We start from the raw sequence: 27,813 nt of genomic DNA on the forward strand, positions 1-27,813 counted from the left end.
GATTTCTTTATGGAAGCTTCTTCTAACTTCACCTACTTACTATGAAGCCTTGCAAAAAGCTCTAGAAACTCTTCCCACTCCACCTCCTAATCAAGAGAACATCAATAACTTCTTACAATGCATGCATACTACCTCTTGTGTTCCTAACATTGTATTTACTCAAAAGGATTTACCTTCTAAAGAAGTTCAAGATCAATATGATGCTCTTATGGTGGTTGTTACTATCAATAAAAGTATTGTTCGTAGGACCTTGATTGATAATGGATCTGGGCTTAATGTTTGTAGCATAGACATGCTTAAAGAAATTAGCGTCAATCTTTCAAATATTCAACCTGATAATGTTCCTATATGTGGCTTTGTTAACATTTCTAAGAGCACATTGGGAATCATTACCTTACCTATCAAAGTAGGTTTGGTCATCCTGCATACACATATTCATGTTATGCTTGGACCTCACAATTATAACGTTCTTTTGGGTAGGCCTTGGTTGCATGAGATGCATGCTATCCCTTCCACCCTTCACCGTAAAGTCAAGTTTATACATAACAACATGATTTATACACTTCATGTAGATGATGCACCAAATCCTTGTATGAATATTCAAACCCATACTACTCCTATTTCTAATTGTAATCCATCTTCCTCGAATGCTCTTCTTGGTGATGATTAGGGAACCTTGGATTTTAATCCTACCTTTATTGGAGAGGATAAGGTTTCTAATCTTGATTTTATGAAGCCATAGAGAGAGTTTGAAGAACAGATCTTTACTTCTAAAGCTCTTTGTAACAACTTTGTCATTGCTTCTATCCACAATGAAACTATCAAACCTACTAATGATGACATAGTGATTAATGAAGTTCCATTAACTCCTTCTAATATGGCTTCTCATTATGGTCCCAGTTATCATTTCCTAGTTAAAAAGGATTCAATGGTCAAGCATGTGGTAAGCATAACCATGGGATTCAATTGCCCTTACAAAATGGGGGGCATAAGAATTCTTATGGATTGAGATTTAATCCTCAACAACAAATCAATGTTAACAACATCTCAAATAACATTGCAAAACATGATGAAACTATGAAGGATTTTGACCAAAAAGTTGTTTTGCTTAAACTCCTTGATTCTAAGATGATTACTAGACCTAAATGCAAAAAGAAACGTAGTCCACACTTAAAGATTCTTCCTTTTTGTTTATATTATATATTTCATGATCACTCTACTAATGAATGTCAAGCTTTAAATTATAAGATCAGGCAACTCATTGATAGTAAAGTTATTTATATATCATGTGATAATAAGTTGTTATTCAATCCTGTTTTCTCTAAATAACATTTAAGTTCCTATTATGGAGCTCTGCATTATGTAAACAATATTAGCCTAATCTTTGGGGGCTCATTGTTTTGTATAGTGTTGTGAGTGATATAATAGGTTCCCTTCCATCTTTGTTCCTATGCTTGGGCCAAAAGGATGCCATCTCCTTTATTTTTGTATTTCTGGGATTCACTTTTCCTTAGTTAAGTAGTATCTATCTATTATGTGATATCTAATCATACATGAAATTTATGGTTTGCATTGAGGATCTTTGTCCTTGATCATAACCTGTATTGTCATTTAACATCGGGTTTCCATGGTTGATAAGACTCTCACCTTGGAAGTTGAATCGTGTACTATCCCTCACAAGGGTTACTTTTTCACTTCTTGCATGATATCTCTTTGCATTCATCCCTTCCATGGCCTCATAGGAGATGTGACCTTCTTGGCTTGGACTGGGTGTTGTCTATGGATATTGTCTTAATGTTGAAGAAGACTTTATTCTTGTTCTTTTTTTTTCCTTAACATGTCAAAATAATATGTATTTTTGTCATTTTAAGGAGGGGGGCATATATACGACCTCCCTCATTTTATACTATGCATTTTTGTTCTAACCTTTTATTTTGTAGCATACTAAATCTCCAAAGGTAATGCACATAATTTGCTAAATTTTGAAGAGACGTGCATTTTTAATTTTCAATATGCTAAATCCTCCGAAGGTAATGCACATAAGTTGTTAAATCCTAAAGAGATACACATTTTACAAATGTATTCTATGGTGATATGAGAATATGGATCCATCGGTACTTTATAAAATATGTCAAAAGACATACCACATACATGCACAAAGTTGTTAGAAGGCACATAAATTTATGGGGTCACTATCAAGTTCTTACTTGGTGGGCCATCCTATTCCTTTTATGGTTCACAGTGAGATACACACATCTTATTGGGCGAGTGAGCCACTCCTCTCTCCCTCTTCTCTCTTTTTTCTAGTGATGTCTCTCTTATTGTAATCTTAGAGTTGACGAAGACTTGAGTCCTTGGGGGCTTGAGGATCTCTTTGTCCCTTTGATTTTAATAAGATTATATTTTCGTTACAATCTATTTTTACCAAGAGCTTGAATCGAGTCCATACTCTTGCTAAAGTGGGGGCTTGATGTATCATCTTAAAATGAAAGCACTTCCACATTAAGAGTGTTGAGCCCTACAAGTAAGTGGTCTGGGGTTAGTCAAGCACCTTGAATGGGTCTTTGACTTGGATCTAGCTTTTTTCCCTATTTTGCCCCCGTTTCCACTTTCTTTCTGCACTTTTTTGGCATGCTGGACTGAGATCCTAAGATTTTTGATCTCAGGGTCAAGGACGACCTTTTAGGTCAAGGTCGACCTTGACCTTGACTTAGGTTAGAGTTGACCTTGACCTTGACCTAGGGTCCAAAATTCAAGGTTCCATGATTTCCAGATGTCAAGTTTCAAGAAGAATTATTTTCTTGCTTCTAGGTCAACTATTTTGGTCTCTGAAATGGTAAACTCTTAAATTCTAGGTCTATTCCTAGGGGTTAAGGTTAAATGGGATTTAATGCTCCTATGTTGACCTTCTTTAGGAGTTAGTGCCCTAGATCTCTATATAAGGAAGCCTTCTTCCCTCATTTTGACATCCACAAGCTATTTGATTATTATGAGAGCATCAACCTAATATGAAGCAAAGTTCTACTGTCTATCAAGCATTCAATCATTCAAGTGTTTGAGTATTCAATTCATCAAGGAGATCCATTAGTACCCATTGAAGGATTCAAGCTCGATGGAGCGCTCTTGTTGAAGATTCATCCATTTTACCCAGAGTTTGCATCGAGTACATACTCTTGCTAAAGTGGGGGCTTAATGTATCATCTTAAAATGGAAGCACTTCCATGTTAAGAGTGTTGTGAGTAAGTGGTTTGGGGTTAGTCAAGCACCTTGAATGGGTCTTTGACTTGGATCTAGCTTTTTCCCCTGTTCTGCCCCCGTTTCCACTTTCTTTTTGCACTTTTCTGGCATCCTGAATTGAGATCCGGAGATTTTTGACCTCAGGGTCAAGGACAACCTTTTAGGTCAAGGACAACCTTTTAGGTCAAGGTCAACCTTGACCCTGACTTGGGTCAAAGTTGACCTTGACCTTGACCTTGACCCAGGGTCCAAAATTCTAGATGTCAGGTTTCAGGAAGAATTATTTTCTTGCTTCTGGGTTGGCTATTTTGGTCTCTGAAATGGTAAACTCTTAAGTTCTAGGCCTATTCCTCGAGGTTAAGGTTAAATGGGATTTAATGCTCCTATGTCGACCTTCTCTAGGAGTTAGTGCCCTAGATCTCTATATAAGGAAGCCTTCTTCCCTCATTTTGACATCCACAAGCTATTTGATTATTATGTGACATCCACCTAATATGAAGCAAAGTTTTACTGTCTATCAAGCATTCAAGCATTCAAGTGTTCAAGTATTCAATTCATCAAGGAGATCCATTAGTAGCCATTGAAGGATTCAAGCTCTATGGAGCCCTCTTGTTGAAGATTCATCCATTTACATTCAAGCCTCTTCCTAATCCAAGATCCATTGAAGATTGGTGTCAAAATCTAATGCAATTGATTCGAAACATCCTACATACATTGTACATACATTTGGAGCATCCATACTTGTGAATTCAAAGATTCAAATCCTCCACAAGGATTTCCACATAAGTAAGGTAAATAGTTCCATTTACTTTGTTTATGCATATATATTGTTTCAATTATATTTCAAGGTTAATTCCAAACTGGGGTTTGACTGAGGAAAACCCCCTATCCAACAAACAAAACCATTTTTCTTGTAGGTACAGGTGTGGAACAACAAATATTAGGGCAGATTTGGATACCTTTTCTGACAAACTTTCAGAATCTGCGAACAAATTTTTTGTTGGAACAATGCAAGTCAAGGTCAACTTTTTGGGTCAAGGTCGACTTTGTCATCTTGGGTCAAGGTCAACCTACTCTTAGAAAGAAATTTTTTTATGGGTTTTGAAGATCTCACAGTTTTGGTTAAGGAATATGAAAATCAACATTTTTTGAGATTGTTTGACAGGGTTTTCAACAGGTTCTTTTCCGGAGGTAAGTACCTTTATTTTTTTATTTCAATATTAGTCATCTAGATTCACTTCCCATATCATAATAATCTATATGTATGTGTAAAATGTGGGTTTAGGGTCTCTTTCTCGCGCATTATTCTGAACCCTATTCATCAAACCATATTTTATCCTATTCACATTATAATGGAGCTATACCTATACATCCATGTTACAAACATATTGGAATTCTTTAAACCACTAGTCCTACTAAGGAGAGTGATTATATCATTGACTTATTTTCTTTTAAATCACTCCTATAAAGCATGTTAGTCCATCTAGTAGATATTTCCATTATGGATTTCATAAGCCAATTATTGTTCATAGTCTTTTTTGCAATGTTCCACATTTTAATTATAGTAGGTTCGAGTGGTCTTTACGGTGATATCAACATGTGCATGTGGAACTTGAACCTTGAAAATGTTGTCAATAGTTTCTAAATATAACCTCATAACCAACTTGCCACCACCATCATTGATGGTTTTAGTCTCATTATCAAAATGAAAGACACAAGACAAAGCAAATTTTGATTCTAGATTATTACTAGGAAGGTTGACATTAGATGGATGTGACTTTTGAGGAGTTGTTTCATGCTCGATATTGTTGATCTCTTAGTCCTCTCAATGAATGTCTCAAACGTATCAACATGCCCGATCTCAATATCTTTGATCTCCTTAATTATGGATACCACTATAGAAGGTGTGACATTGTTCTAGTAGTTGTGCTTCATTTTCTTATATAGAGAAGTAACAAGTTCTTCAAACATGACCTAAGATCTATAATAATGAGATGAACAAATAGAACATTAGAATATATAGAACATTAGAACATCATGATGTGTCTGTATAAGCTCCATCACATTCTCCATAAAATGAAGGTGTTATCAAATCAAAGCCTATGCCTTGACTTGCCAAGTCTTGAAAGTGTGTGTGTACAAGATTGACAAGGATGTGATGAAAAAGATGTGTGTGGGGCCATGGTTGCAATGTGAGGTTTGAGAATCACATTCTAGATGAGGGAAAGACATATATGTTCACCTTTGTAATTGGGCCTAAATGTTCTAATTACAAGGGTTTGCAATCAAAGGAGAAAATATTATGCAATAAGAAGAAAAAGTCTTGAAGCTTCAATTGCAAGAGATAAAACTTGCAACAATGAATGTAGTTGGGGGTTTTTACTTATGATTAGACATGTGGATACCTTGTACTGATTGTAATTGAAATTTTAAATTATGATTTCAATAGGAGATAAAGATAATGCATTGCAATCAAAACTTAAAGTTTTGAGTGTAGTAGTCAATCAAAGATATCACTCTAATGAAGAGTGTAGTTAGGATTAAAAATCACAATGACACTTGCATAACATGCAAGATATCATCCTTGCAATCAAGACTTATATTCTTCATTGCAAGGGATCTTAGAAACTCACATATGGTTTGCAGTAAAAAAACATGAGTTATGACTGCAAATGTTATCAACAACTCCTTGTAATCAAGAATCAAACTTTCGATTATAGGGGTTTGTTTACAACAAGTCCCTTTGTTTTTGGGATTTTATTTATGGATTACTCGCAATGTAAAATTAATTTTTAGGATCCTTTATAACTAGAACCTTAACTTCCAATTACAAGAGAAGATGTAAGACATCATAGGAAAACACAAGCATAAACATGTTCTAGGGGCTAAAAGGTTGATGTCCATGTCTTAACAACAATAATATAGAAAGCAGAGTTTCAAACCCAACACTCTAAACTAACAAATTTTAATAAATCAAATCAAAATCAACCTTATTATAAGCAATTACTGCACCTTTTTATTAGTGTTACAACTTATAGTTCCAACCACAACATTGCTATAATCGCCCAAACTATGCAATTCGAGAATTTATGCCCAAGCTACAAGCACATTTTGGATTTGAAAGTTAGATTTGCAATAAACAATGTGAATCACTTGTAATGCATAGTAAAAATCCTAAATTTGCAAGGAACTTATACAAAACTATTTTTAAATCGACATAACTTGAAAGAACGAAAGACACATATTTTAGCCTTCTAATATATTCAAAACAAATGACATGACATAAATGTTTGAAAATATGTTACTCATACCTCAAAAAATATATTTTAGAATACATAGATTATGATTGTGAATAAAAATTCACAAGGATTATCCTATCATTTTACCTAATTGAAATAGAAACAATATGACCGATTTTTTTCCCTAATTTTGAAAATATACTCATTAAATCTCTTAAATTACTACAGCTATCAAATTATTATGAATGAACAAAAATATTATCAAATGCTTTAGTAATCCTTCTAGCCTACACTTAAGTCTCAAAACATAATAAGAGTGCCACTTCCAACGTTCTTTAGAAAAAAATCATTTCATAAAGTTTCGCCATCCATTCCGACATTTTAAGGGCACAATCCGAAGTATTTGTTGGAATGGCAAAACACACTTACCACTCATTTCAATCGTCATTGACACTAGAGAGCCACTTCAAAACTTTCTGCAGAAGCCCTGTTTACACCACCCAAAGCCCTTTTTCCCCATTTGTAACAGCCCCCAATCCCCGTAGTTGCAGAGCGTTAGTGATTTAGTCCCCTAAAGCTTCCAGGGACCAGACACTTCATTATGCAGTGTTACCATCAGTCTGTGAGAGTCCTCTCTCCTCCCTTGAGAGAATACTCAAAAGACAGTACCCATTCTTGTAGATTTCGCTGGACATCAGCGTCTTTTGACAATAAACTTTCGACAAATTCATCTCTTTTAAAGACTTCTAGTTACGGAGGAGCAAGAGAGCTGCTCAACTATGTGGAGATTAGGAGAAATAGAAGCAGCAGTTTCAGGTTAATTAATTCTTTTGCCTTTAATCTATGTTGAAAAACTTGTTTTCTTGAATTCTATTGTTCTTATTTTAACAACCATATTTTTGGTTTACATTGTAGACCTGTTCTCAGAGTTAGGAGTTCGTATCCTGATTTTAGAGGAATGGAACCAGCTCGGATAAAGGTGGTGGGCATCGGGGGTGGAGGAAACAATGCTGTAAATAGAATGATTACAAGTGGTCTTCAGGTATTGATTAAGGTGACCTTACATTCTAATTTAGGTCATGGTCTTCAGGTATTGATTAAGGTGACCTTACATTCTATTTTAGGTCATTAATGCATGGTTGCTTTATGTATGTTCACTGAACTGCTTAGTTGCGTTCGGACCAAACTACTGAGGTCCATTTACAACATGTGGTGTTACCAACTGGTGATAGTGTTGCTGCCTTCATTCTATTAGGGGAAGAGCTTGTTCATTCTTACCCAAGAGTTGCACGGAAAAGGAATTGTTTAAACTTTTTGAAACGGTTTTATAGAGTTCAGAGCTGCAACATCAGAGATACTTATCTAATCAACACATATCATAAAATTGATATGGCTGGTGCTGGGTAGATGTAATTTCCCCAACTGGGACTTTATTTTGCACTTCAATTCTCAAATATGGCAACTTTATATCTGGATTTAGAGCATACAACCAGATTAGTTATTATTATGATACATATAACCGATAATGTTATAAAGAGTATTCTAATCATCACTATAATTTACACAATGTACATGTGGGATTCAATAGTACTCTCCCTAACAAACTATCCTCATTATGAGTCACTTGGAAACAAACATATAAGGTGCCTTAAGCTTATTCCTTTCCATCAAGCCCAAGAGCAAGAAATTGAACTAGTCATTTGGTTGCCTGATCTCACTTGGGTTGCTTTACTTGAATGGAACTCACATGCTAGTTGCATCCATTATTAGTTATTATGTAGTCTATCCTATCATCCATGATGGCTTGCCATTTAAAGTATTAGAGAATCCTACATATCTACTTTATTGTGCATAGACATCAATATGAAAAGAATATTGCAATATGAGTACTATATTGACTGCTTAACTTTCCTTCTTCCAATCAAGTAGAAAACAAGACAACAAGTTAGCAAAATCAGTGTTCCATGCATTATGCACTGTAATATATATTTGAATAGTATGCAAGTCTGCTGTTTTCCTTACAGCAGTCCGACTGCTGCTCATATTCCCGTATAGGTAGGTGTACAAGAATCCTCTCTTCTTCCTTGATTTATACCTTATAGTTATTATCTAATTAAGGAGACTCGATCCTATGAAAAGTTATATCCATTTGAAGCATCATGTCTATTTTGTTTGCTGCCATTTGAGAGTAATCAATTCCATCCTAATTGCTGCTTTTAACAACTGCCGTTACATCTTATTTAATTATTCTTTCTTGCATGTTTTTAGGAAACTCCTCTCGGTCATCCCTCCTTGATTGCTACTTTTTGTTCTAAACTTTTGTCTGCTTCATATAGTTATTTGCTCCCATCATTCCCCGAGTCGGCTTCTAATTCCCGATACAGGCCTTTCTTTTATTTAACTTATTTGCTCAAGTTTATTGTGTATAACTGTCTGTGACCTGATTTGATTAAGGCCATGACTGCTTAAATGGGGACATGACAACAAAGAACTGTACATCTCCCTCAAGGGTATGATATGTATAAAATACACAGATAGATATAGTGAACTTTACATCTCCCTCAAGATACGTTATGTATAAAACACACACATTGATATAGTTCTTCTATCCCAATAATATATTTTCTAGGTTTTGTTCTTCAAATGCTATTTTTGAATCATTGTTGGTTGTTTGATAATAATTTCGCAGAATGATAAAATGTTTGTAGATTCTAAAAATTTATAGCACTGCCCCATGGATATCTTCTGCGATCCATCTCCCAAAGATTTAGCAAAATCCTTTAAACTGTATTCAATGTAATTGATACTTTTCTGATACAAGCATAGCAGATTTATAACACTTATCACATACATTTATGACATGTGCAATGTTTGGGATCTAAATCTTGGTCAATCTCACAGAACTGCATCACTTTACTGTACTATTAGGCTAAACTCCTTTGGACCATGTTTGATGTAATTTGACCCTTAATAATTTAAAAAATGCTACTTCTTATGTAACTATGTTCTGGTTCTGGATAAAATTGGAAATCAATTATCCAGTCTTATTATGCTAAACTCACCCCTCCCAAAACCCTAAATTGCTACATAAGCATCTAGGGTGAAAGTAGATCTCAAAAACCCGATCGATTCTTTACATAATTGAGCAAAATGAGATAGAAAAGGTAGACATTCTACCACTAGAGATTCATGGATGAAATGTAGGAGAGGAACCATATTTGTCAATTGAATTTAAAAAGCTCCAATCCTCACAACAAGAGATAAAGCCTGCAACAAGGTTCGCACATGAAGGAATACGTTCAAGTAGGCCTCCTGTACTATTAGAAAGTAAAGTCCACCAAGATAACTGAGTGGGGGGGGGGGGGGGGGGGGGTTGTGGGGGGGGGGGGGGGGGGCGTGAATCAGTTATCCACCTATTAAAACACCTTATCAACCTTATTAATTCTTAACCATGTGAACAATATAATCAGCAACCATAAGAAGATATACATATACAATAACACCAGATATGTTAACTAGGGAAACCCTTGGTTAGAGGGAAAACCCCGGTGGGGATGGTACCACAAAATGATGTACTAACTGTGCTCGTCACAATTCTATCCCAGTTAAGAGATACAAATCAATCATCAGAAACCACTTATCAAGTACTTTGTTTGCTTATTGTCTTCTGTAAATCTTGAATAACTCTTGCATGTCTTCGACTCTCTGTACGTGCACTTGTCCACTTCATTAGGACAAAGTGTAGAATACATCCTTAAATACGCTTGACATCATCATCAATACACAGGTCCATACAACCTAGTTCTCTGTCTGCTACTCTGCCAGTCTTCACTGAAACAATACTATGTTGACATCAATGACAAACACAGTCATGAATGCAACATGTCAATCATAAAAAGTTTCTCCAATGCTTAGGATACTCCCCTAGAGGAATACCATCAGCATTCATGCTAACAATCTCCCCCTTTGGCATTGATGACAACATAGATGAAAAACATCGAAGTTCCAAGAATACCAAATCAAATTCTGTTGCTGCTGTTGCTGTTCTCTTCTTTTCAAATCCTCTTCATCAATCAAATCTGAAACTCACTGGAACATTGTGCTATCTGTGCTTTCTTATTCTTAGGATCGACATCAATTGTTCATACTCAAGCTCATAGGAGCAACTCTCTATTCTTATCTGTGTTACATGGATTGTTGTCGGTTTACACACTTCTTCCCCATTGATATAACTCAATGTTTTCTCCTTATTGACATTAATAAATCCACGAACAATTCTCCCCCATACACACATCTCCCACATACTACTAGAGGATGTTTTTCATGTATACTTCTCCCCCATTGACATCAATGACATAAACTTCATTATGTCAATCACTTTCTCAAAGTCTTCAACCAGCTCAAGTGTCCAAAGACACTGTTTTGTACCAATTGCCAAGAGTCCTTGACGACTTTGCTCATCTTAGATACTCCCCCATACAGGAAGCATCAACATTCAGTCTAGATAAATAATAGTGCTCTATCCCACTGGATTGATGCATTCTCTGCATCATTTACTCAGAGGTAGGCAGGGGCATAACCCTAAGTAAAACCTCACAAATATCAAATATATCTTTAGGCAAAGGTTTTGTAAAGATATCTGCAATCTGCTCTTTTCTACTCACATACTCTAATCTAATCTCTTTCTCTGCAACTTTCTCTCTCAAAATATGAAACTTAATAGATATATGCTTAGTTTTAGAATGCAACACAAGATTCTTAGACATACTCACTGTACTTGTGTTATCACAATGTATGATAATAGGTTATGAGAATTCTATTCCAATATCCTTCAACATCTGCTTCATCCACATGATGGAATTGTTTGTTGCTGCTATATACTCTGCTTCTGCTATACTCTGTGAAATACAGTCTTGTTTCTTGCTTAGCCAAGAAACCAATCTTCCTTCAAGAAAAAATCCTCCACCGCTTGTGTTTTTTCTGTCATCGATATTGCCTATCCAATCCGCATTTGTACAAGCACACAAAGTAAAATCACTTGATTTGTCATACCACAATCCAAAATCAGGTGTACCCTTCAAATATCTGAATATTCTTTTTACTGCTGCATAATGTGATTCCTTAGGATTAGCTTGAAATCTTACTACTATACCAAATGCATTTGCTATATTTGGTCTGGTGTGAGTCAGTTATTGCAAACCTCCAGTCATAGATCTATACTTCTTCTGCCTAACTGTAGGTGTCTCATCTTTGCTAGATAACTTGTGACCAGTTATCATAGGTGTACCAACAGGCTTACAACTTTTCAAGCCAAATCTTTTCAACAGTGTTTCAAATACTTAGCTTGAGATAAGAAAATACCATGACCATTCTGTACAATCTGTAGACCCAAGAAAAATTTCATCTCACCAATCATACTCATCTCAAATTCATTTTTCATTTCATCAACAAATTTGTCACTTGCTTCATCATTAGCTGCAAAGATTATGTCATCAACAAATATCACAATGATTAACAATCCATTCTCAATTTCTTTCAAATACAAATTGCTATCTGCTGTACCTTTAGCAAATCCCAATTTTGCCAAATATTTGTCCAATCTTGCATATTAGGTTCTAGGTGCTTGCTTTAGACCATACAATGCTTTCTTTAATTTGCATACCATGTCTTTTTCTTTTGTCAAAGGGAATCCTTCAGGCTACTCGATGTAAGCTTATTCTTAAAGTTCTTCATTAAGAAATGTTGACTTTACATCCATCTGATACACTTGAAACTTCTTACTTGCTACATAAGCCAAGAACATTCTTATTGCTTCAAGTTTGGCAATAGGGGCAAATGTCTCTTCATAATCTATGCCTTCTTGCTATGAATATCATTTGCATATCAATCTTGCTTTATTCCTCACAATCTCACCTTGTTCATTCATCTTATTTCTGAATACCCATTTAGTTCCTATAACATTCTTGTCTTTAGGTCTAGGAACCAATTCCCATGTCTTATTCTTCACAATCTGATCTAGTTCTTCCTTCATTGCTTGAAATCAGTGATCATCCTTGTATGCCTCATCTGCACTCTTTGTTTCAACTTGAGAAATCAAACACAATTCTTCATGTACTCTGTTTTTTGTCATAACTCCTTTGTCTTTGCTTCCACTAATCTGATCAGCAGGGTGATTCTTTGTCAAATTCCTGTTCGGTGTAGGTGTTGCTATTACAAGTCTTACTTCTTCTCTAAGTTCAGATCTTTGTTCTTCTCTTTGTTCAACAATTTGAACATCATTTTGCAAATCATTGTTAGTCTCAAAGAAAATTTCAATATTCTCTCAACAGGTTTAGAATATATTCTTCTTCATCAGAGTTATAATCCAACATTCTTTCTTTAACTCCAAGCTTTTCATCCATTTTCACATTTGTGCACTCAACGATAGTCTTAGTTCTTTGATTAAAACATCTATAAGTTTTGCTTTTTAGTGAATAACCAAGGAACATACCTTCATTGCTTCTTGCATTAAACTTACCAATATCATCATCTCTCTCTATGTAACACTTCCAAAAATTCTGAAATATTTTGCTGAAGGTGCATGTCCAAATCATAATTCAAAAGGAGTTTTGTTTGTACCTTTTCTAATCTGCATTTTGTTCATGGTGTATATTGTCGTGTTGACCGCTTCTCTCCAAAATGTTTTGGATACATCATTCTCAAACATCATGGCTCTTGCTGCTTTTGTTACAAATCTATTTCTTCTTTCAGTAATCCCATTTGCTCAGGAATCTTAGGTGCTGATAGCTGTCCCTTAATACCATTGACTTTACAAAACGTGTTAAACTCTCTTGAAGTAAACTTTCCACCTCTATCTGATCTCAAACATTTTATCTTTACCCTAGATTCATTCTTAACTCTATTCTTGAACAACTTTAACTTTTCAAATGCCTCAGACTTTTCTTTAAGAAATGCTATCCACAACATTCTAGTGAAATTACCAACAAAAATCATAAAGTACCTTTCACCATAGAATCCTCTTGTTCTGATAGGACCACTCAAATTTGTATGAACAATCTTCAATTTTGCTATAGTAGTGAACTTCTTGCTAGGAAAAGAAACTTTCTTCTACTTAGCCATAACACATTCTTTGCAAACAAATTTAGTAGGTTTCACAATTTTAGGTAGATCTTTGACAACAAATGTACTACTGGCCTTCACATGTTATCAAAGTTTATATGACAAAATCTTCTATGCCATAACCAACTGTTATCCACTTTTGCAACCAAACAAGTCATCTCTATAGGGTTCAATTGAAACACATTACCTTTGGATCTTGTACCAATGCTAATCAACTTACCATCCTTATCCTTCATAATGCATGTCTTTTTTGAGAATTGCAACTGATAACCTTTATCAACCAACTGTTCAACACTCAATAGGTTATGCTTTAATCCATCAACAAAATAGACATCATCAGTGTTAGTCTTTCCATCAAGAGTAATAGATCCCATTCCCTTGATATGACAAGTTGCATTGTTACCAACCCTGACAATTCCTCCATTGTGATTACTAAACAAATTTATTCATGTCTCCAGTCATATGATGCGAACATCCATTATCTATAATCCAATCAGATTTCTTTTCAACTTGCAAAACTAGGGCTTTTTCTTCTCTAATTTCTTTTTCAGGATTTTCTTCTTTTATAGCTACAAATCCTAATTCATCATCACTTTCACTCTGAATTCTTTCTTTCAGATTCATCATCTTCATTTACATACAAGCAATCTCTAGGTCTTCTAGACTTAAATTCTTCTTATACCTTTGTTCTCTTTTAGGGCACTTAGATGCACAATGACCAAATTCATTGCAAGTCCAACATTTAAAAATTCTCTTACCATTCGGTTCTGTTCTTACAAGTAGAGCAATTCCTTCTTTAATTCTTCTATCCTCCTTAGATTTGGATCAGTTGCTTCTAGCGTAGTCTCCATTGGTGCTTGCACTTCTTGATAAAGAAGGACAAACACTCAATGCACTAAAAGATGTTTTCACTCTGGGCAATTCTCCAGATTGCTTTAGGCTCACTTTTATTGTTTCCAATCTTCCAAGTAAAGTCTCTTTGGTAAACTTCTCAATACAAGGTATCACTCGTTCAATCATTTGGACTGTCTATCTGAATGATGATGTCAAAGTCTTCAAAATCTTCCATATAATCTCATCTTCTTCTTTAAATCCTTGACAAGACTTAATTCCTGCAACAATTTATGATATTCGACGAAAATAGCTTCTCACAGATTTATCTTCCATCATTTTAGCATCTTGAAACAAACATATCCAATTCTGCAGTCTTATCACCCTCAAAAGTAGATTCTAAGGCTTTCCAAATTTCATGAAATGTCTCGAAGGATTTAATCTGAGTGTATTCATTCTCAGGAAGAGCTAACATTAATGCTTCTTTGGCAAGCATATTACACATAAGCATATCTCTTTGTCAGGAAGAGCTAACAGCAATGCTTCTCTGGCAAGCATATTACACAAACATATCTCTTTCAGCTTCACCGTATTCTTCAAGTTTGATTTCTTCCACAATCTTCTTTTCATTCTTTGTCATCAGCCAATACCCTGGACCCATACATAGAAAATGAGTCTTCATCTTCTCCTTCCAACTGTCATAGCTAACTCCATCAAATTTAAGACTTTCTTTTTTGAAGTGGCCCACCATTGATCTCCTTAAGTTGTTAAGCTTTTTCTTCAAGGACCTGATGCTCTAATACCAATTGTTAGAAAGTGAAGTCCACCAAGATAACTGGGGGGGGGGTCCAGGTGAATCAATTATCCAACTATTAAAACACTTATCAACCTTATTAATTCTTAACCATGTGAACAATATAATCAGCAACCATAAGAAGATATACATACATAATAACACCAGATATGTTAACTAGGGAAACCCTTGATCAGAGGGAAAATCCCAATGGGGATGGTACCCACGAAATGATGTACTAATATAAAAGTTCCTTTTAAGAGGATAGACTTTGTTAGGAGCCAACGAAATACATATCAGTCCTTGTTAGGAGACTTTGAATCCTTGTTAGGAGATTCCAACCCTGTTAGGAATTGTAGTAGGCAGAAGGACCCATTGTCCAAACAACTTCAGGGGCAAGATCACTGAACTCATTGTCCAACTGATCTTTGTATTATTCCGTGCAAAATAATAGAAATTAAATAATCTTGAGCTCCTTTGTCCTCTTGACCGAACTTATCCTCTTTTGATCTCCATACCAAATCACCAACTTTGCATCCAATAATCCCTTGGATCACTTACTTGCATTTACCAAATACTTCGCATATCACCCACTTGCTTACTTGCTCACATATCACACTTCACCACGAGGAAAATAACCTTCCTTTATATCATTTCCTCAAAATAATTTTTTGAGTCGGCCTTGAGGTTTTCCCAATTAATTATAATAGGACTTCATTAAGATATTACAAGATATTGCATCTTTTCGTAATTACAAGTCATTGTCAGCTTACAGTCTTTACAACTTCTCACACGTGCGACTGCTCTCCTTGCGCACTTGCTGACATCATCATCAAACTGTTTACTATCGTTGTCTAACTGTGCTTGTCACGATTCTATTCCAATTAAGAGATACAAATCAATCAAATACACAGTTCGTATGACCTCGTTCTCTGTTTGCTACTCTACCAGTCTTCACAGAAACAAAATGTATATCAACTACAATGGTTTGAATTGGTGGTTATTGGTCATGTGTGCTGTATAAGTGAACAATTCCATATTGTTATGAGCATGCCTGCGAAGATCAGAACTTAGTTGGTTATGGCTGCAATTGCCCCAAGTTATCTCTTGTTCACAAACTTAAAGGCTTTAGGTTACATGTTAACGGCTTCCACATATATTATATTTGTAGACTTAAGAAGATTACAGTTTTTTAGAGAAGTCTGTAAAATGATATTGGCAGAATCTATGGATTATTGTTTAAAGCTTTTCTTGTTGAAAGTCAATGTGAAAAGTGCATCCTTTGAGTGCTTAGTTGCTAATGTGTGAGAGGAGATAGCTCTTTGTTGTAAGTTTTGTAATGCTCAATGGCTAATGCTGTAAACATTTTAGATACGGTAATCCTGTTAAGTACTGTATTTTTACATCATGATTGTGCAGAGAAAACCACTGCTGCTCTGCTTTGTGCAACCATTTATTTGTTGCTTCAATTTGTTATATAATTTTCTCTTTTTGGCACAATTTCAAAAGAAGACATCATGGAATTTCTAGGAACAAAGACCTTGTATGGACAGATGAATATTTGGAAACATGTTTTTACATAAGCATCATTTTTCTGATAAGCAGGAAATAAATTAGTAAGCTGAAGAAAAAGAGTTGTTTCCACAAGAATTAGCTTTACAAAGGATGAGAACATAAAGATTCAAAGTATCAAATGTACCCTTATACCTTGTGTTTCTTTGCTCCTTTGATTGAGTTGTAGTGAAATGCATTTAGAAATTCCACTCGATGTGCCCTTTGTGATGTATGGATTGATGGATAATGGTTATTTAGCAAACTAGTAGCTTGATAGTAGGGTTCTGTGATCAAATGGACAACATGATGGTAATATATGAAGAAATGGTTGGAGTTATGGATAATGTGAAAGTGGATTAGAAGATCCAATGGACAGCATAATGATATGATGAACGTGAATGATCCAATAGAAGGGACTTTCTTCAAGTTATAGATTTTCCATGAGGGAAATTGAGGGCTAAGATACAAATCTTTAATGAAGGGCTAGGATTTGATGAAGATGGAGGCATGGATTAAAGTTGTAGTCATTTGGCAAATGTCACATGAGGTATGAGAGCTAGGCATGCATGTGTGAACAAGATGGCTGGTGCTTGTGAGATATGCTCACACGTGTTTGTGAGAAAGGGAGTGGGGATAACTCACTAGATCAAGGGATGAGGTAGAGGCTTGGGAGGATTTCAAGTTAGCATGCTCACAGTGTGTGCAAGGTGTAGATAAGCTTAGAATGCTTCCACGTGCAAGGATGGGATGGTTGAAGTGGAAGACAAAGATGTTTCCGAGTGCATGCTCAATGTGTGAGCAAGGATTGAGAAAAAGACAGCATGCTCACACATATGGAAGAATGAGAGGAGAGGGGACACATGTTAAATGATGGCACATTTAGATTTTAATTCATGCATATGGATTTAATAGCTAGGATTAAGTGGGCAACAGTTGAGGATGGTGTGAAGTTATATATAAGAGGAAATAGTAACGAGGATCAATCAGTATTGGTTAAGCAACAAGGGACTAATGAATTAATTAAATTGGAGAAATTGGGAACTAAGGTTCATAGAAGCAGGAACTGGGAAAAGATCCTGGTTAATTGGGAATCAGGTCATGTCCTGATTTTTTTCCTCAAAAAATTGGCAAAAATGGTCAACAATGGTCAACGAGTGTTTGCCCAAAAAATCCGATTAAATTGGGTTAAAATTGGATTAATCTGCCAGGGAAACCATGCCAGAAACCATAAAGTGTATGGAATATGTTGCCATCAGAGCCAACTGCAAAGAATATTCACTATTGTTATAAACCCTGAATGTGTAATAAAGGGACATTTATATAAAAGCAGCAGAGCCATTTGCAAACAAATCAAGGAATAAACACAGCAGGGCCATTTGCAGAGGAATCAAGGAAGTCGGATTGCAAAACCATTTGCAGAGAAGATTCACAGAAAATTCACAGAGGAGAGGGTGTGGAGAGTATTCACAGAGCGCCAGCATCCAGGTTTTTTAATCAACTATTTATAGAATTTTCTTTATATATAAATATGTGTTTTCCATAAATTAATCGATCCAAACAGGTAATTATTTATAGGTTGATATTGTACACAGTCAGAAAGTATATTGTAATTGACATTTCAACATCTGTCTCCATCTAGTTATTTTTTTAATTGTGGTATGTTTCGTGCAATATAATCAGCAATATGAATATAAATGATGAAAATATATATTCTACAATTAATGGGTTGAACTCTATATTTTGTTTGCTGTCAATATATCTATGCTGTGGAAACACCCTTTAATCTAACAGAAAGTAAATTTTGACTGTTCTTCAATTTTTTATGTTGTTTTTGTTAAATCCATTTTTTTAAGAAAATCCCACTCCTTTGCTTTGCCAAATTTTGCACAAGCGATTTGATTAATTGATTTACTTAATCAGCTTTCGGCAGAATTAATCAATGGTGAACGTTGAAGGAAAATAAATAAACAATGACTTATCTAAATAATTTGCAATTAAGTTAGTATGGCGAACTAGTGGTAAATTCTGGATGTCTACAATAACCATTCAATAATTTTGTGGCAATCTAAGTGCTGTATAGTCATAATTCCATCTATTACTCACAGAAATATTGGGTACAAATCATCAGGTCTACAACACATTTCATGCACTCTCAACATGTTAAACATATTTGATGTCATTTGACAATGAAATTCTAGTCATAGGCTATTGATGACACATGGATGTTTGTTCCTGGCTGTTTATGTTTGAAGGTCATGTTGGAAATAATTGCTTTATCTTTCGTTGAGAGGGATGCTACAATGTCCCTCGATTCTGCTAGGACATCCTTGACACTGGGGCAAAATACAAATAACCTTCCTTTGAAGAGTTTATAAGTAGCTCTAGAGAGGACTTCCAAACCAACTAAAAACATTAGCATTTCTTTTTCATGCTTGTTTAGTTTTTTTGGTGGGTGTATTTTATTCAGGCCTTGGAGAATAACCCAACATCAGCCATTTTTTGCAAAATTTCAGAGAGATACATTATTAGCTATATTGGGCAGCAGGAAATAGATTCTTTTCTCGGAGAATAAACCAGCATCAGCCATTTTTTTGCGAACTTTTAGAAAGAGATACATTAGCAGCTATGTTGGGCTGAAGCAAATAGATTTTTATAGAAGCCAATTTTCATGAAGCCAATTTTTCAATTTCAGGGAACCCAGTAGATTTTCATTTAATCAAGTGGCTGATAACAGGTTTTCCAAATTCAAAAGTATCTTATTACATCTCAGTTTCTATCATTTCGAGCAATATTCCGAATGATCTTTCATGCAAGTTTTAGTAAAGCCCCTTTCCCACCCACCCCCTCCCAAATAAAGAACAGAAACAAAAATGAAACCTATAAATTTGAAGTATAAATTATAAACCAAAACGGATTTTCCCATATGGTATTTACATGATGATATTGTTTGATTTAATTTCCCATCTATTATTTTTATTGAATTCAGGATGTTTTTCAAGACGTACCAAAACCTATGGCTTAATATGTTTATCTAAAATACTAAAACCAAGTCCAAATAGCTCTGTGTGGTCGTGTAATGGACACACAATATCTATTCCCAACGTTGGAAGGGAAGATATAGGAGGGTGAGACTACATCTTTTAGGCATTTCATAAGTCTATAAAGAACCTCAAGTTGTACAAGGGTCCTGTCGAAAATAAGTTCTGCAGTTTGGAAGGTTTGAATGCAAGAATGTGAAGGTACATGTAAAGCAACTGCTAAGTTTTTTCATGCAAGTTACCCTGTTGCATAATGTTTCCTGTTCTCATTATTAAGGGTGGTAAAAATTTCAAGGCTCTTAGACAAAAGAACAATAATTTCCTTTGAGCTAACTGTAGTTTTAATGAATTATTATAAATATTTATTGTCAAAGTTGGCCAAATTCACCAAAAGCACACTATTGCTCTTCAAAATCTGTTCAGCACTTACATAATTAGTTCATGTACAAGTTAACTGAATTGAGGGAAGTTGGGTTTTTGTTGTTGTCCAGTAGATCATTTCTTATTTTTTAATGACACCGATTAGTCATACATGTTACATTTAATAATTTCTTCTTTTGCTTTTCATTTCGCAGGGTGTAGAATTTTATGCTATAAATACAGATGCTCAAGCTCTGCTACAATCTGTTGCAGGAAATACTGTTCAAATTGGGGAACAATTGACTCGTGGATTAGGTAGGATACATTCTTTTTGCCACTTGAAGCATCTTTTTCTATGTATATGTTCCAACTTGAAACAATCCTCTTGTTCGCAAGAGCCTAAAATTTCAAAATGTTAAACCATGAACCATTTTTTGAAGTTGCAGCTTTGGCATCAAGTAATCCTTGTTATCAATATTCAGTTCATTAAAAAGTAAGGATCAGAGATAGATATCTGTTCCATGAGCAGCAATGTTCTGGTTTATAAGATTAAAATCCAAAACTTCATGTTGATTACACCTACTCCAAAATGAATGTTGATTGTTATATAAAGCAAATGTGGAGTATTAAATTTTACTTAGTGGGTATTTTAGTGTAGGTATTGTAATGCATAACACATGTTTACAGAACAAGATAATGGGAGTTTAACAAGATATTATTAGATAAGTAGGAGATAATTTCCACAGAAAGTCAAATTGTGATATTGCTATCAGGATTTAACTGTGTGATTTTTTGAGTCAAACTCATTGACCCATGTTTCATGAGTAGTGATTCAACATGAATCCATCTCTCATGAGCATCACCTAGATCGAATGAGTGCTAAGTGTTCCATTTATTCTCATGAGAGATGGATTCATGTTGAATCACTACTCATGAAACATGGGTCAATGAGTTTGACTAAAAAAATCACACAGTTAAATCCTGATAGCAATATCACAAGATATTATTAGACTTTCACTTGCCAGTACTCTGTCCGATTAGTTAGCTTTCAATTCATGTTTATGTAATTCTTGTCAATATTAAGTTCATTCACAGAAAGCCAGAGATTTATAACTGTTTCACAAGAAACTGTAATCTGACCTATATGAACAACATGTTAATTATGCAAAATTGTAAGTTATAAATTGGACAGTGGATTCATAAGAATCTCCTCTGATATTAAGTGTTCAAAATCTGCCCAGTGTTGGTATCTGCCCAATGTTGGTATCTTAGTGTAGGTATTTCTATGCGTAATACAATTTTATAGAACAAGGTAATGGGAATCTGATAAGATACAAATATTATAGTTATAATGCTTTACCTCTGTGAGCATCACCTAGATGCAATGGTTGCTAAGTGTTCGATTCATTTTCATGAGAGATGGGTTCTTGTGAAACACTATTCATGGAACATGGGTCAACGAGTTTGACTGGAAAAAACTACACAGTTGAATCCTGATAGCAATATCACAATTTTTGATTTGCTGTGGAAAATATCCCCCACTTATTATAATTTTGTTTTCCAGTAGTCTGTCAGATTATAAAGATTTTACTTATATGCATGAAACTAAAAATAGACCCTTTTCCTATCATGTCTAGATAACAATAATCGTCTCATTTTAAAATTTTTTATGCGTTTTCTTTGGTAGCAAGATAATGATGGTTATTTGACTCAGAAATACAGGTACTGGTGGAAATCCAGAGCTTGGGGAACAGGCAGCAGAGGAATCAAAGGAAGCAATAACTCGAGCTCTTGATGAATCAGACCTTGTATTTATTACAGCTGGAATGGGTGGGGGTACTGGATCTGGTGCAGCTCCAGTTGTTGCTCGATTGTCAAAAGAGGCAGGTCATTTGACTGTTGGTGTAGTTACTTACCCATTCAGTTTTGAAGGTCGAAGGAGATCCGTGCAGGTGACTTTATTTACTTGGCAATTAAGTTTTTTCTGTGATTGCCTGTCATTTTATTAGACTACAGGAATCGGGTAACCACCCACATAAACTGCAGAGTGCCGGGTATAGTTTTCAACCTGACCAATGGCACTTGCTGACTGTGGGGAGAGTGGACCTTGTGACTTTATGCCTACTACAGGAAGTTCTCACCGATTGAGCCAAGCCCTCAACCCTGTGATTGACTATCATTATTAGAATAGAGATCACATTAAGTTTTTTATCAGTCCACGAGTTAATATTTTCATGAATGGCAACTTACATGCTGGGATTGTTGGAATGTAATTCTTCTTGCATAAAAGCATTTGATGTGATAAACCTTGTCTTATTACTGTAAGAAACAAAGCAATACTTAAAAAAATATTTTTTGGTGGAAGTTGATTTAGTAGTTAATTTTTGATAGGCATTGGAGGCCATTGAGAGACTACAGAAATGTGTGGATACTTTGATTGTCATTCCAAATGATAGATTACTAGATATTGTTGAAGAGAGTACTCCTCTTGAAGATGCTTTTCTCCTCGCTGATGATGTCCTTCGTCAAGGTGTACAAGGAATCTCTGATATAATAACAGTAAGTGGGATGCAGACTTCAGTGGGTTGTCTAGTTTACTTGGTTTTCAAGCATATAAATTATTGAACATGAACATCTCTGAATTGCACAAAATGATGGGGTCAGAACATCTGGTTTTCTGATATGATGCACATATTAAAATGCAGATCCCAGGTTTAGTGAACGTAGATTTTGCAGATGTGAAGGCTGTCATGAGAAATTCAGGAACTGCGATGCTTGGAGTGGGTGTGTCATCTGGAAAAAACCGTGCAGAAGAAGCAGCAGAACAAGCTACATCAGCTCCTCTTATTGAGAGATCAATTGAACGTGCAACTGGTGTTGTATACAACATTACTGGCGGGAAGGACCTTACACTACAGGAAGTAAATAGAGTTTCTCAGGTATACCAGCTTATTATAAAGTATGCCAATAGCTGCTTGTTTGTTTTGTTTTTAAAAAGAGTTTCGCAGGTATACCAGCTTATTATAAGTATGCTGATAGCTGCTTGTTTTCTTTTCATTGAGGAAGACATTGAATTGTATAGCCATGTATAGCTATTCTTTTCAATCTGTAGCATGATTGAGAATTGATGCTGAAACTGTTTTTTCTGTGTTGGTTGAGTGGCTGAATAGCTGGCAATGTGCATCATGACTTAGAAATTCTGCAGCAGTGTGAATATGCATTAAAAGGCATTCTGTCTGTATGCTTGCCCTGCATCCATTCTCACTTAGGGTCCAAGAGGAAAAATGAATCCGTACTTGCCACCTTTTCTGTAAAAGCCCCTTATGTAAAATCTAACCAAATGAAAAACCTTATGCAACACCATAACACATCCAGAGACAGTATTCATTGTCTTCCTGATGGAACAGTTCACCACACAAAATATTGGCATATTCATCAAGTCAAATATTGACTAAACTAAATGTGATTGGGATTTTTCCCTTTGACCTAATTTCAGATCTAGGGTTTTAGATTAAATATGAATAAACTGTTAGACAAAGGGAATTCATGCACATGTCATAACTATTGCTGTTGCAACACTCATGTGATGAAATGAACAAATCAGTTTAAATAACTTATCTACTATATTGTTAGGAGTCAACGGTACACCCTAATCACCAGTCTCTCAATTGCATAAATGCATTATAAACAATCAAGGTGGACGCAATATAATGTCCGGTGGAACCAGTTATTGCCAGAAGCAATCAATGAACTTACAATAGTTACAAAGATATACTTTCAGCTTAATGGTGACGTCATAAGCTTGCCTTACTTCCAGGCTAGTCACCACTGATATGGCCAGAAAGATTATGCATAAGATCTGGCCTGGGATTGTTCTGTTGGTGATCATGTAATGCCCCCAATTATTCTGTTATATATAGAAGGCTCCTTTATTTCTGTATGCAATTATTTTTAAAACTCTTGGATCTGACTGATAATTTCAGATTGTTACTGCTTCATAACCTCAATTCTGAGTTCCTTGTTATTCAGAGCAGAATCTCCTTTTTCTCGCTTTAATTTTTTTTATGTCTCCCATTTAGAGGGAGTGAATATCTCTTCATGAAAGTGCCTTTGGTAAGACACACCTTTTCAATGCTGGGTGTTGTCTTGACAAGTCTCATTTGGCCCTTAAAGAAATAATTATTATTTGGATATTTGTTAAATTTAATCCAGTGGGTTCCCACTTTTGATACCTGATTTCTTCCTAATACTAGGTGGCTTATTTCCATTTGTTGGTTGCCACCCCGGTTAAGTTGTTATTTAAAGCTGGGTGTAGCTTTGTGAAGGCTGGTAATTAGATGAGAGATGACAGTCCCACCCTTCCCAAGGTTTCTTGTCATCAAGCAATTTAAAATTTGGGGTGGGGAGAGATCATTTTTTAATTTACTTCTGCAGCAGTACTCTGATATTACAGCAGGTTGCTGACTTGTATCATGACATGTTTTTTCCTTAAATTCAAACATGATTTATTAATAATCGAGACTTTTAAATCTGCAAGGTATTGAGATAAGTTTTCCCTCATCCTTTGACAGAAGGTCAAAAGGTTGTCTATCTAAAAATTGATTTCTCCTTTGGTATCACTTGAATTTGCGAAGGACTGACTGGTTGACCCATAGTCTGCACAATATCATGGTCTCTCTTTGTGTCTAAGAAGGAATGAGCTTAACATATATTAAGATGACGGTGAGGAGCATGACACACATCTATTAAATGAATTTATAACTTTTTGGTTCATTTTCATTATTCCCACATTCGGTAACTAGTCTAATTTGAACGGTTCTAATTTTTTCTCTATATGGCTCTTGAAACAATTATCAGTACTCATGAACACATTTGACATAAACTCATTGAAAACATGTTAGACAAGATGAATAGCATATTGAGGACATAATTTCATTAGGATGACACTCACACATATGAAGAAATCATGTTGACAACATGACAAACACTGGGTAAACAAACAAATAGACATAAATGCACACAAGACATGATGTATACACATAAGGCATGAAGGAAAAATACATATAAGGTATGAAGAAATAAGGCATGAAGCATGAATGCATGTAAGATAGGAAGCAATACACATAAACAAACATTAGGCAGAAAGTAATACACATAAATAAACATTAGGTAGAAAGTAATACACATAAATACATGCAAGGCAAGAAGTATTGGTGTAAGACATGAAGCATAAATAACATCACATATAAATAACATTACACACATTAGTCTGTAGCTTTATTTCCAATAATCAACTATAATTGGGATTGGAGAGGAGAGCACAAGAGGGTGCTCAGAATATTCATGGACACTAAGCGCAAGGGTGTGATATAACACCACTTGGCCCACAAGTGGCAGTAGCTCTTGTTCATCCAATGGAGGATAGCTGTCTTGGATGTGAAACCCCTCTTGACTCTCCTAATCAACTTTCATACTAAACCCTACATGATTGTTCATAGGAGAATCTTGCACACATAAACTAGAAGGGATTTGAACATAGGAAACGAGTCTACAAGCTTCCTAAGCTGCTCTTATACGATTGACCTACGATCTATTTAGAAACAACCAACTCTATATATGGAAGACCTCTATAGATTTTAAAATGTATTAAGCAAGATAAATCTTGGTTTAGGTTTTGCAATTATGTTAGACAATATTGGAAATATGATTTGTAAGACCATTGCTACAAGGGTTAGGAGACAAATAACATATGAGTTTAATATATGAATTGATAATTATCCTAATCCATTTAAGTAATTAATGTAATGACTATAGCTCATTTTTAGAATTCATGCATAATAGTGATTGAACGAGGGAAGGATGAAAGGGTTCAAAAAGCATTCCTCAAGCTAAGTGTTAGGGCAGATACAACACTTGCCCTTGGCCTACATGTGGCATGATGCCATCCATCCAACACAGGGTTATTAAAATAATGTAATGTTTCTTTAGTGGTCATTTTAGTCATTGTAAGTAGGCTCTATTTCTATCTTTAGTTCACAATTGTGTCTTTTAAAAAATTTGCCTTTGTAAATCTTTATCAGGAGCTTCTATCTCCTCTATTCAATACAACTTTGATTATTGTAACGTGGTATAAGAGTGGGTTGATGCAGTTTCATAAAATCTAGTGTTTTTTTAAAATTGAGCCTCTTCTAGAAATTTTCTAGAATTTGTTTTAGCTATGTTACCTCGATTTTTTGGCATGGTGGGATGAGGGGATGAGGAAATGGATTTTGGGGATGAACTTTTTCCCATAGAGCAAGGTAAAGTATAATAGTGGGGACAACTATATAAAAAATAGGGAAAATTTAAAATATATAGGGAAATTTTAAATATCCATACAAAAACATGGATATAGTGCCTATATACATTAGAAAACCTTAATATATAAATTGTGTTAAATAATTTAAATTAACAGTTCACATAAGAGTGGAAGGCAAATACATTATAAAAAATCAAACATTAATTTATGGGATAGCTCGGGGAGAAAGTTTCCAAGCTTCTAGGACATCACTGCTTTTGGGACGGGTCAAATTATGTTGGAAATGCGTCCCTAGGAAACACTGGTTATACGGACCAGAGATGTCTCGTGCTTTACTTTCGGGAGACCATGTAGCTCCATGATCATACTTTGTAGCTTCTTTTTCTCGAGAGCCAGGTTGTGGATCAACTTATCACTGCCTTCTTCTCACCGCCTCCTCCTGCTCAGGATGTGAAGTGTCTAGTCAACGCTCCTACCATCGGTCATCTCAGATCCGTGAGAACGTGCAGTGGGCTATCTCAACAACGTCACCCCTCCAGGAGTCCTTGGAGACACACTTCAATTCTTGGTTGCCTTGGGCCTTGCCCTTCTGTTCTGGACTTCTTTGCACCAAGGAAGGATCCCTAGTCCTTGCCTTGGGGGTGTTCTTGTTCTTGTTCTTGCTCTGGCTTCTCTTTCACCTTATTGTTTTCTTTTGTTCTGCTCTTTCTTGGACATCGTTTGGTGGTCTTGTTGTTAATCTCCCTGGTTGTATGCTTTCAGTCCCTTAGATCCTTTTCGTGGTCTCTTGTTGGACATTAATTAATTTATCTTATGATTTTTTTTTGTTATAGGTCTCCTTTTGAAATAGTTGGGGTTTTTTGTGGGCATTTGTTCTTCTCTTAAAATCGTAAGATTCTTTCATTGCCCATGCATTCTTTGATTGCATCTTCTTTGTTCGAGATTAGGCGTCGTTGGCTTTGTGCGCTGTTTTAGGGCACACAACATTCTTTATTTTTTTGCGCTTGAACTCCTGCACTTGTTTAAGAAGCAATTTTTTTTGCGATCGCATTGATCATGTCATTTTAGAGAAATGAACTGTTTTGTTCCTTTGACGACTCTTTGCCTTGCTTTTTTTGTTTGCCATTCTTTGGGCACTACAAAGCTTGCACATCTTTCCTTCGATTTTGTTGGTAGGGTTTCAAGCACTTTTTTGAGTGTTTTTTCATGCTTGCATGGCTCATGTTCACATTGATGATATTAGACAAATTTTCCTTACACATTTTTGGAGTTTTCCAAGTTACCTTTGGCCGTTTTGCCTGCATTTTGGCACCCTTGGTGTGCAAACAAATTCTAGGTAGGGTT

The 27,813-nt window shown here is 35.4% G+C and overlaps 1 protein-coding gene across 1 annotated transcript in view; it reads left to right on the forward strand.

Annotated features, from left to right (window-relative positions):
• Positions 1–6,824: 6,824 nt before the first annotated feature.
• Positions 6,825–27,813, forward strand: part of FTSZ1-1 (homolog of bacterial cytokinesis Z-ring protein FTSZ 1-1) — a 41,229-nt gene continuing 20,240 nt past the window's right edge. Inside the window, exons 1-6 of the mRNA XM_089832163.1 lie at positions 6,825–7,292; positions 7,392–7,518; positions 20,387–20,486; positions 21,894–22,123; positions 22,563–22,730; positions 22,877–23,110. Coding sequence (XP_089688289.1) covers positions 7,078–7,292; positions 7,392–7,518; positions 20,387–20,486; positions 21,894–22,123; positions 22,563–22,730; positions 22,877–23,110 — 1,074 coding nt within the window. The 5' untranslated portion in view covers positions 6,825–7,077. The remainder of the gene's footprint in view (positions 7,293–7,391; positions 7,519–20,386; positions 20,487–21,893; positions 22,124–22,562; positions 22,731–22,876; positions 23,111–27,813) is intronic.

This window comes from Cupressus sempervirens, chromosome 5 (assembly GCF_028749045.1).
Source record: "Cupressus sempervirens isolate cs-2001-9-10 chromosome 5, ASM2874904v1, whole genome shotgun sequence".
NCBI lineage: Eukaryota > Viridiplantae > Streptophyta > Pinopsida > Cupressales > Cupressaceae > Cupressus > Cupressus sempervirens.